We start from the raw sequence: 11,082 nt of genomic DNA, 5'->3' as shown, positions 1-11,082 counted from the left end.
GAGTAGGAAGGAGGAAGAACCGTGAACATTCGGAGGAAGTGGAAAGAAGAAAGGTTACCCCCCCCTCTCTCCCCGATATTCCACTATAACTGCAGGTCCGGCGGCAGCTCAACAACTCATATTATTGTCAGATTGTTTTCTCGGCGTCCCGTGGTAGCACCCCCCCCTCCTCCCAACAACTCTTATGGTCAGATCGTTTCCTCTGCAGCGTCCCGCAGTTGAATCCTCGCTTCTCAAACGGTCCTGCTCCCCCAGTGTCCCGCAGGTCAATGTCGAAAAGTTGGGAGGTATGCAAATGCAGCAATTTCGAAATCAGATCAGAGCTTGGAAAACACTTTTTGATAGATGAAAAGTGCATTTTACCAAAATTAGGGACAAATGAGAGGGACAGAGGGACATTTCTCCAAATCCGGGACAGTCCCTCAGAATTCGGGACAGTTGGGAGCTGCGTAATATTACTAATAATAAAGAAAACAAAAATAACACAATAATAAAAGATAATATATGAACAGACTCTTGTTGTATGACATGTATTACTGAGGAGGGTAGCAGTGATAATATTTGCCAGTATGCTTTGTTCTGGCAGTACACCCAAAACTCCCCGCCATCTTGGTGCTCTCACAGGCACTTCCTGTTCCTGCCTACAGCACTTCCGGACTACACTCGCTCCGCCCCCCTCCTCCAGTAAGGCCGCGTCGGAAGGAGGAGGGGCGCATGCGCAGGAGGCCGGCAGCGCCCAGTGACTACATTTCCCGTCATCCCCCGCGCCTCTCCCGGACTAGAACACCGGGCGGTGGAAGAGAGAAGACTACGAGGTGAGAGGAGCTTCCTTCCCCCGGCCTGTTATTATTATTAGTGTTATGATGATGGAGGGGGAGGGCGGCTCTGCTGTCTGTATACTGTTATGGGTGGGAGAGCGCACTACAACTCCCAGCAGGTCTCTGGGCACACACAGGCCGGAGTTGTGGTGTCTTTGGACACATTTTGTTCGCAAGGACGACCGAACGGATGGCGGCGACCGACCGAAACCTCGGAGCGCCATGTTAGCCCCCCGTAAAGTGCTGTTTCCATGGTGACGCTGTAATACGCTCAGAGCGCAGGATACAGGAAGTGCCCGCCGCGGGTACGACACCGACAGAGGTTACCGTCTACCTACAGACGAAACGTGGGAGGGCGAGACCCTCTGTCCGATTTTATTACCGTCTTGTGTCCCCACTGGGGAGATTCACCATCGCTTCCTGTTCAGGTGACACGGCAGGAAGTGCGAGAACGCCTACCGCCTAGTGCTTACTAAATAGAGGATATCACCTCACTTCCCGTTTAGGTGACATAACAGGAAGTGAGAGGAAACCCCTCCCCTCCTAGAGCTTACTAATAAAATAGAGGATTTCACCTTGCTTCCTGTTCAGGTGACACGGCAGGAAGTGAGAGGAAATCCCCTTTTGGTGTTTACTAGAATAAGTGCCGCCATTGGAGGATTTTCCCCTTCGCTTCCTGTCCAGGTGGCACGTCAGGAAGTGAGAAGAGTCCCCCTCTTAGTGTTTTACCAGAAGAGTGTCCCCATTGGAGGATTTCCCCTTACTTCCTTTCCAGGTAGCACATCAGGAAGGGAGAGGAAACCCCCATCCTAGTGCTTACTAAAAATAGAGGATTTCACCTCACTTCCTGTTCAGGTGACACGGGAGGAAGTGAGAGGAAAGCCCCCGTTGGTGTTTACTAGAATAAGTGTCCCCATTGGTGAGGTTTTCCTCACTTCCTGTCCAGGTGGCACGTCAAATGATGAAAGAATAAAAAATAATAAAGTAACAATATATGAAATAAATAAATGTAAAATAAATACACAAATAACTACAAATCATCATAAATAAAATAAAATAAATGAATAATATGTAATAATACAGCAAGTGAAGTATTTGATCCCCTTAGTTGTTGGGAAGCACAGAGGCCGGACGTTTTCTTGGAGTTGGCCTCCAGGTTCTCTCATGTCTCGGGAGGGATTTTGTCCTCTCCTCCAGGCCGACGTTTGGCGACTCGAACCTTCAGCTCCCTCCACATGTATTTTCTAGGGGATTAACCACTTGGCGCCCCCCCGCGCTATAGAAGAATGGCGGCTACAGCGCAGACCCCAAATGCCGGGAGGACCTCGATAGACGTCGTCCCCAGCAGGGCGCGCTGTGATCACCCCGGTCGCTGAGACTCGGTCCCGGCCCCTTACCGTGTGATCAGCTGTCAGCCAATGACGGCTGATCACGTGATGTAAACAAAGGCCGGTAAATGTTTTTTTTTTCCTCCTTGCGCTGACAGCCTGAGGAGAGAAAAAAGACGATCACCGGCTTATGTGAAAGGGACATCAGTCCCGAAGAGGAAGGAGGCACATCTGCCTCGTGTGCCGTTGGTGCCACCTGCAAGTGCCCACCAGTGCCGCCTATCAGAGCCACCTAGTAGTGCTGTTCATCACTGCCACCATCAGTGCTGCCCATCAGTGCCACCTAGTAGTGCTGCCTATCACTGCCACCTATCAATGCCCCATCAGTGCCACCTAGTAGTGCTGCCCATCACTGCAACCTATCAGTGCCACCTATCACTGCCACCTATCAATGCCCCATCACTGCCACCCATCAGTGCCACCTATTAATGCCCCATCAGTGCCACCTAGTAGTGCTGCCTATCACTGCCACCTATCAATGCCCCATCACTGTCACCCTTCAGTGCCACCTATTAATGCCCCATCAGTGCCACCTAGTAGTGCTGCCCATCACTGCCACCTTTCAATGCCCCATCACTGCCATCTATCAATGCCCCATCAGTGCCACCTAGTAGTGCTGCCTATCAGTGCCACCTATCAATGCCCCATCAGTGCCACCTAGTAGTGCTGCCTATCAGTGCCACCTATCAATGCCCCATCAGTGCCACCTAGTAGTGCTGCCTATCAATGCCCCATCACTGGTGCCCATCAGTGCAGCCTCATCAGCGTACATCAGGGATATGCAATTAGTGGACCTCCAGCTGTTGAAAAAACTACAAGTCCCATCATGCCTCTGGGTGTCAGGCTTGTGGCTGTCAGTCTTGCTATGCCTCATGGGACTTGTAGTTCTGCAACAGATGGAGGTTCCGCTCATTGCCTATCCCCGGCGTACAACGAAGGAGAGAAATCATCCGTTTGCTAAATTTTATAACAAAATATAAAAAAAAAAAGTGCCCGGTAAGGAAGTGGTTAAGGTATGTAGACTGACTAGGCCACTCCAGGACCTTAATGTGCTTCTTCTTGAGTCACTCCTTTGTTGTCTCGGCCGTATATGTTTTGGGTCCTTGCCATGCTGGATGACCCGTCTTCCATCCATGGCCCGTCTTCCATCCATGACCCGTCCATGACCCGTCTTCCATCCATGACCCGTCCATGACCCGTCTTCCATCCATGACCCGTCCATGACCCGTCTTCAATGCCCTGGCTGAGGGACGGAGGTTCTCACCCAAGGTTTGATGGCTCAGGTGTGAAGGGGCAGCCTTATTGTTTACCAGAAGACTGTCCCCATTGGAGGATTTTTCCCTCACTTCCTGTCCAGGTGACACGACAGGAAGTGAGAGGCAAATTACATCACTGGCTAAAAAAAAAAGTAATTTAATAAAAAGGGAAAGGAATTTTTTTATTAGAACGGGGGGATGTGATGTAACGGGGGGGGGGGGATGTGATATAACGGGGGGGGGATGTGATGTAACGGGGGGGGGATGTGATATAACGGGGGGGGGATGTGATGTAACGGGGGGGGGGATGTGATGTAACGGGGGGGGGGGGATGTGATGTAACGGGGGGGGGGGATGTGATGTAACGGGGGGGGGGGATGTGATGTAACGGGGGGGGGGGGATGTGATGTAACGGGGGGGGGGATGTGATGTAACGGGGGGGGGATGTGATGTAACGGGGGGGGATGTGATATAACGGGGGGGGGGGGATGTGATGTAACGGGGGGGGGGGATGTGATGTAACGGGGGGGGGGGATGTGATGTAACGGGGGGGGGGATGTGATGTAACGGGGGGGGGATGTGATGTAACGGGGGGGGGGATGTGATGTAACGGGGGGGGGGGATGTGATGTAACGGGGGGGGGGATGTGATGTAACGGGGGGGGGGATGTGATGTAACGGGGGGGGGGGATGTGATGTAACGGGGGGGGGGATGTGATGTAACGGGGGGGGGGATGTGATGTAACGGGGGGGGGATGTGATGTAACGGGGGGGGGGATGTGATGTAACGGGGGGGGGGGGGGGGATGTGATATAACTTCAGAAGAAAGTTCTGTAATCGGTAGCCGCCCCTCATGTATGTTCAGGATGAATGAATGAATGACTTGTATAGCGCTACTTATGCGAACTGAATCGCCTCTAGGCGCTTTTTCCAGCCAGTGTCTGCTTGGCTGGTGCGGTCATTTTACCCCGTAGGATTGTGACACGCTTGGGACACACAGTCATGTGATTGCGGATCTCTGGGGGGGGAGGGGTTAATGGGGGGAGATGTTCAGCAGATTCCGGCGGATCTCGGGGGGGGGGGGGGGGGGGGAGGGGTTCAGCAGATTCCGGCCCGTCAGACTTCTGGATATGAAAGACGGCGGAGAGACGTACAGCCGAGTCCCAAACATTACCAAATACGGCCCTCCGCAGGGAAAAGAATGGGGGAGGGGGAGGCACGGCTGAGGGCCCGGGGCCAACATATCTCAGGAGGACCCGAAATCTTCATCCCCTCCGGAGTGCTGCGCTAAAGTGATAAACGCTTCCCATACTTTGCCGTTAACCCCGCGCTTTCCTTTGTCTGACTTCCAGATCACGTGGAGTTCAGGGACTTGTAGTGCCGCACAAATCCGAAATGTCTGCTCTGGTCATGTGATCCGACCCCTCCCCTGTCTGCTCTGGTCATGTGATCCGACCCCTCCCCTGTCTGCTCTGGTCATGTGATCCGACCCCTCCCCTGTCTGCTCTGGTCATGTGATCCGACCCCCTCCCCGTCTGCTCTGGTCATGTGATCCGACCCCCTCCCCGTCTGCTCTGGTCATGTGATCCGACCCCTCCCCTGTCTGCTCTGGTCATGTGATCCGACCCCTCCCCCGTCTGCTCTGGTCATGTGATCCGACCCCTCCCCCGTCTGCTCTGGTCATGTGATCCGACCCCTCCCCTGTCTGCTCTGGTCATGTGATCCGACCCCCTCCCCTGTCTGCTCTGGTCATGTGATCCGACCCCCTCCCCTGTCTGCTCTGGTCATGTGATCCGACCCCCTCCCCTGTCTGCTCTGGTCATGTGATCCGACCCCTCCCCCGTCTGCTCTGGTCATGTGATCCGACCCCTCCCCCGTCTGCTCTGGTCATGTGATCCGACCCCTCCCCCGTCTGCTCTGGTCATGTGATCCGACCCCTCCCCCGTCTGCTCTGGTCATGTGATCCGACCCCTCCCCTGTCTGCTCTGGTCATGTGATCCGACCCCTCCCCTGTCTGCTCTGGTCATGTGATCCGACCCCTCCCCCGTCTGCTCTGGTCATGTGATCCGACCCCTCCCCCGTCTGCTCTGGTCATGTGATCCGACCCCCTCCCCGTCTGCTCTGGTCATGTGATCCGACCCCTCCCCTGTCTGCTCTGGTCATGTGATCCGACCCCTCCCCTGTCTGCTCTGGTCATGTGATCCGACCCCTCCCCCGTCTGCTCTGGTCATGTGATCCGACCCCCTCCCCGTCTGCTCTGGTCATGTGACCCCTCCCCTGTCTGCTCTGGTCATGTGATCCGACCCCTCCCCCGTCTGCTCTGGTCATGTGATCCGACCCCTCCCCCGTCTGCTCTGGTCATGTGATCCGACCCCTCCCCCGTCTGCTCTGGTCATGTGATCCGACCCCTCCCCCGTCTGCTCTGGTCATGTGATCCGACCCCTCCCCCTGTCTGCTCTGGTCATGTGATCCAACTCCTCCTGGTCACGTGATCCGACTCCCCGCCCCGTCTGCTCCTGGTTATGTGATCCATCTCCTCTGACAGTCAGAATTACCAGCCATTGCCATCCCTCTCTCCTCTCCCCTGCAGCTGCCACTGGTTAGCACAGGGGATCACATGACCGGACCTGAGCGGGCTGATAATAGGGAAGTATACACATCTTTATATACAGGTTGGTCAGTATTAGGGGTTCGGAGGGGGGAGGGGACAGTTGGGTTTATCCTGGAATTCTGTGGTCAGTTCCCATGATTCTCATTGTTGCTTTTCCTCCCACAGCTCCGTCCGTCGGTGAATTTCCTCCCCTTGCTGTGTCCTTTATATCCTGCCGGTCACCATGAATCTGGAACGAGTCCCCAACGAGGAGAAGCTGCAGCTGTGCCGGAAGTATTATCTGGGTGAGTGTCGGGGGAGGTGTCTTCCAGGCATGTTGTCTCTTGAATGGGTTGCAGATTGTCACCTGACGACGGCCGTTCTCTACCCGGCAGGAGGGAGCGAATGTGGGTCAGGGGGACAGCTTGTATGTGTTTCTAGAGGCAGCAAATATGTATTTCATAGAGGTCCGCAGCCATGTGGGGGGATTAGTTTGATGTTGTGTCCTCCATGAAATCCGGTGTATGTATAACATGAGATTTGAGATGTCTACCCTTTTTTATGCCCCCTTCTGCTTAAGCACCCTAGGCAGTCGCCTCTACTGCCTACCCCTCAGCCCGGATCTGCGTCACACAGTGAATCTTCTTTTTTTTTTTTTCAGGTGGATTCGCGTTGCTGCCTTTCCTCTGGTTGGTAAATGTTCTCTGGTTCTTCAAGGAAGCTTTCTTCAAGCCGGTCTACACAGAGCAACCTCAGATACAGAGCTGTGAGTTCCAGATGTGGGTGGAGCGGAGCGAGACCCCTTTTAGTCACTCCCAGGGACAGAGCGTACACAGGGCCCCCTTTCCTGTCTCCCAGGGACAGAGCGTACACAGGGCCCCCTTTCCTGTCTCCCAGGGACAGAGCGTACACAGGGCCCCCTTTCCTGTCTCCCAGGGACAGAGCGTACACAGGGCCCCCTTTCCTGTCTTCCGGGGACAGAGCGTACACAGGGGCCCGCTTTCCTGTCTTCCGGGGACAGAGCGTACACAGGGCCCCCTTTCCTGTCTCCCAGGGACAGAGCGTACACAGGGCCCCCTTTCCTGTCTCCCAGGGACAGAGCGTACACGGGGCCCCCTTTCCTGTCTCCCAGGGACAGAGCGTACACAGGGCCCCCTTTCCTGTCTCCCAGGGACAGAGCGTACACAGGGCCCCCTTTCCTGTCTCCCGGGGATAGAGCGTACACAGGGCCCCCTTTCCTGTCTTCCGGGGACAGAGCGTACACAGGGCCCCCTTACCTCGCTCCCAGAGACAGAGCGTACACGGGGCCCCCTTTCCTGTCTCCCGGGGACAGAGCGTACACAGGGCCCCCTTACCTCGCTCCCAGGGACAGAGCATACACAGGGCCCCCTTTCCTGTCTCCCGGGGACAGAGCGTACACGGGGCCCCTTTCCTCGTTCCCAGGGATAGAGCGTGCACAGGGCCCCCTTTCCTGTCTTCCGGGGACAGAGCGTACACAGGGCCCCCTTTCCTGTCTCCCGGGGACAGAGCGTACACAGGACCCCCTTTCCTGTCTCCCAGGGACAGAGCGTACACAGGGGCCCGCTTTCCTGTCTCCCAGGGACAGCGTACACGGGGCCCCCTTTCCTGTCTTCCGGGGACAGAGCGTACACAGGGCCCCCTTTCCTGTCTTCCGGGGACAGAGCGTACACAGGGCCCCCTTTCCTGTCTCCCGGGGACAGAGCGTACACAGGGCCCCCTTTCCTGTCTCCCGGGGACAGAGCGTACACGGGGCCCCCTTTCCTGTCTCCCGGGGACAGAGCGTACACAGGGCCCCCTTACCTCGCTCCCAGGGACAGAGCATACACAGGGCCCCCTTTCCTGTCTCCCGGGGACAGAGCGTACACAGGGCCCCTTTCCTCGTTCCCAGGGATAGAGCGTGCACAGGGCCCCCTTTCCTGTCTTCCGGGGACAGAGCGTACACAGGGCCCCCTTTCCTCTCTCCCAGGGACAGAGCGTACACAGAGCCCCCTTTTCTCGCTCCCAGGGACAGAGCGTACACAGAGCCCCCTTTCCTCGCTCCCAGGGACAGAGCGTACACAGGGCCCCCTTTCCTCGTTCCCAGGGACAGAGCGTACACAGAGCCCCCTTTCCTGTCTCCCAGGGACAGAGCGTACACAGGGCCCCCTTTCCTCGTTCCCAGGGACAGAGCGTACACAGAGCCCCCTTTCCTGTCTCCCAGGGACAGAGCGTACACAGAGCCCCCTTTTCTCGCTCCCAGGGACAGAGCGTACACAGAGCCCCCTTTCCTCGCTCCCAGGGACAGAGCGTACACAGGGCCCCCTTTCCTCGTTCCCAGGGATAGAGCGTACACAGAGCCCCCTTTCCTGTCTCCCAGGGACAGAGCGTACACAGGGCCCCCTTTCCTCGTTCCCAGGGACAGAGCGTACACAGAGCCCCCTTTCCTGTCTCCCAGGGACAGAGCGTACACGGGGCCCCCTTTCCTCTCTCCCAGGGACAGAGCGTACACGGGGCCCCCTTTCCTCTCTCCCAGGGACAGAGCGTACACGGGGCCCCCTTTCCTCTCTCCCAGGGACGGAGGGTACACAGGGCCCCCTTTCCTGTCGCCCAGGGACAGAGCGTACACGGGGCCCCCTTTCCCGTCTCCCAGGGACAGAGCGTACACAGGGCCCCCTTTCCTCTCTCCCAGGGATGGAAAGGAACAGCAGGGAAGTGAAAGACAAGTGTCCTTCCTGGGAGGGGACTCCTAAAGAGAACCTGTGATTTTTCCTGGTCACGCGTTACAATTTGCTTACAGTTTACAATAGCTTAGGCATTGGTATGTTTTTAAGAAGTCAAGATCAAGAAACAACATTAGAGAATCCAGACAGTCTGCGGCATGCAACATTAAAACATATTCCCGAGCCCCAATTATAAACATTAGTTGCCCTCCAGGGGGCCTACATTCAAGGCATTGATCAGACTGACGTATGGAATAAATACAACAACAGTCTATCCAAAACCAATCCCACCGGGTAGAGCCCAGGAGTACCCAGCCATGGGTCCCATAATTTGTTCATTTTGAGCGGGGGGCGTTTGTGTTGGTAAATGTAGGCATTGGTATGTTTCAAGTGGAAATCCATAAGACTGTCTGAAACAGAATTACAAATATTGTTTCCTCCCGCAGATGTGAAGCGATCGGCGTTCGGCCTCTTTGTGTGGGTTGTGATCCTGACCACCTGGATCAGCATCTACCAAACCCATCGAGCCAGCTGGGGGGCGACCGGCGACTACCTGTCCTTCACAATACCTCTGGGCATCCCCTGATTGATGGGCGACTGTGACCTTCCACACGGGACCACCTTCCGTCCTCCAGCATTAAACCGCTTTCTGCCCAGAGGGCCGACACTAATGACACTGCGACCAATACCTGGACTAATTACCTTACCTCAGGGGGGGCTGCATTGTTGATCTGAAATAAAGGACTTCATGAGTCATTCAATTCCCTCTTTTCTAGCAGAAAACGCCTGCTATCCACACATTGTAAATGGAAACAGATTCAAGCAATGGTCTTTGGGCCATTCAGAAGAAGGTGACAGGTTCTTTTGAAAATCCAGCCCTCCCACAAAAGAACTCAACCTTTGCTTGGTGTGCCTTGGCTTTGCTTGGCGTGCCTTGGCTTTGCTTGGCGTGCCTTGGCTTTGCTTGGCGTGCCTTGGCTTTGCTTGGCGTGCCTTGGCTTTGCTTGGCGTGCCTTGGCTCTGCTTGGCGTGCCTTGGCTCTGCTTGGCGTGCCTTGGCTCTGCTTGGCGTGCCTTGGCTCTGCTTGGCGTGCCTTGGCTCTGCTTGGCGTGCCTTGGCTCTGCTTGGTGTGCCTTCCCTCGCCTTGCCTTCCCTTCCCTCGCCTTGCCTTCCCTTCCCTCGCCTTGCCTTCCCTTCCCTCGCCTTGCCTTCCCTTCCCTCGCCTTCCCTCTCCTTGGCTTCCCTTCCCTCTCCTTGGCTTCCCTTCCCTCTCCTTGGCTTCCCTTGGCTTTTTGGCTTCCCTTGCCTTGGCTTTTTGGCTTCCCTTCCCTCGCTTTGCCTTTTTGGCTTCCCTTCCCTCGCTTTGGCTTCCCTTCCCTCGCTTTGCCTTTTTGGCTTCCCTTCCCTCGCTTTGCCCTTTTGCCTTCCCTCGCTTTGCCCTTTTGCCTTCCCTCGCTTTGCCCTTTTGCCTTCCCTCGCTTTGCCCTTTTGCCTTCCCTCGCTTTGCCCTTTTGCCTTCCCTCGCTTTGCCTTCCCTTTCCTGATATGTAGAGTCAGCTCTTCTCCATCCATAGATCAGGAACCCAGAGAGCTCCTCACCTGTTATATGGGTGGAGCTGAGCTGATTCTACATAACAGGTGAGCAGCTCACAGGGTTCCTGATCTATGGATGGAGAAGAGCTGACTCTACATATCATGAACCCTGTGAGGTCCTCAAACGTTATATGGATGGAGCTGAGCCTATATTTTAGGAACCCTGTGGGGTCCTGACCTGTTATGTAGCCTCAGCTCAGCTCCATTCGTATAACAGGTGAGGACCTTATAAGGCTCCAGATATATAGGCTCAGCTCAATTCATATAACATTCAAGGACCTCACAGGGTTCCTGATATGTAGAGTCAGCTCTGCTTTGAGGACCTTATAAGGCTCCAGATATATAGGATCAGCGCAGCTCAATTTATATAACATTTGAGGACCTCACAGGGTTCCTGATATGTAGAGTCAGCTCTTATCCATCCATATTTTAGGAACCCTGTGAGCTCCTCACTTGTTCTACGGGTGGAGCTGATCTGACTCTACATATCGGGAACCCTGTGAGGTCTTCACTTGTTCTACGGGTGGAGCTGATCTGACTCTACATATCGGGAACCCTGTGAGGTCTTCAAATGTTCTATGGATGGCACTAGGCTGATCCTACATATGGGGTCCTCACCTGTTATAGGACCTTTTGTGGAGCTCACAGGGTTCCGGATTTGTAAAGAACTTCACAGAACTCTGTAACGCCTCGGTTGGCACCAGTCACTCATTCGTCA

General features: G+C 55.3%; 1 protein-coding gene across 1 annotated transcript; it reads left to right on the top strand.

Moving 5' to 3' along the window:
* The first annotated feature begins 708 nt into the window (after nucleotides 1-708).
* PSENEN (presenilin enhancer, gamma-secretase subunit) lies at nucleotides 709-9,527 on the top strand. The gene is made up of 4 exons (XM_040327105.1): nucleotides 709-815; nucleotides 6,238-6,356; nucleotides 6,713-6,817; nucleotides 9,218-9,527. Exons 2-4 carry the CDS (start codon nucleotides 6,296-6,298, stop codon nucleotides 9,355-9,357), a joined length of 306 nt encoding a protein of 101 aa, XP_040183039.1. The 5' UTR covers nucleotides 709-815; nucleotides 6,238-6,295; the 3' UTR covers nucleotides 9,358-9,527.
* The last annotated feature ends 1,555 nt before the right edge of the window (nucleotides 9,528-11,082 follow it).

This window comes from Rana temporaria, chromosome 10 (genome assembly GCF_905171775.1).
Source record: "Rana temporaria chromosome 10, aRanTem1.1, whole genome shotgun sequence".
NCBI classification, from domain to species: Eukaryota; Metazoa; Chordata; class Amphibia; order Anura; family Ranidae; genus Rana; species Rana temporaria.
Note: the sequence above shows the minus strand (reverse complement) of the source record. Positions and strands in the feature narration are given on the sequence as shown.

Excerpts from the sequence above, each read along its gene's own strand:
- PSENEN (XM_040327105.1), top strand. The coding sequence starts at position 6,296 with ATGAATCTGGAACGAGTCCCCAACGAGGAGAAGCTGCAGCTGTGCCGG. Across the intron at positions 6,357-6,712 it reads GTGCCGGAAGTATTATCTGG|GTGGATTCGCGTTGCTGCCT; the intron begins GTGAGTGTCGGG and ends TTTTTTTTTCAG. Across the intron at positions 6,818-9,217 it reads GCAACCTCAGATACAGAGCT|ATGTGAAGCGATCGGCGTTC; the intron begins GTGAGTTCCAGA and ends TTCCTCCCGCAG.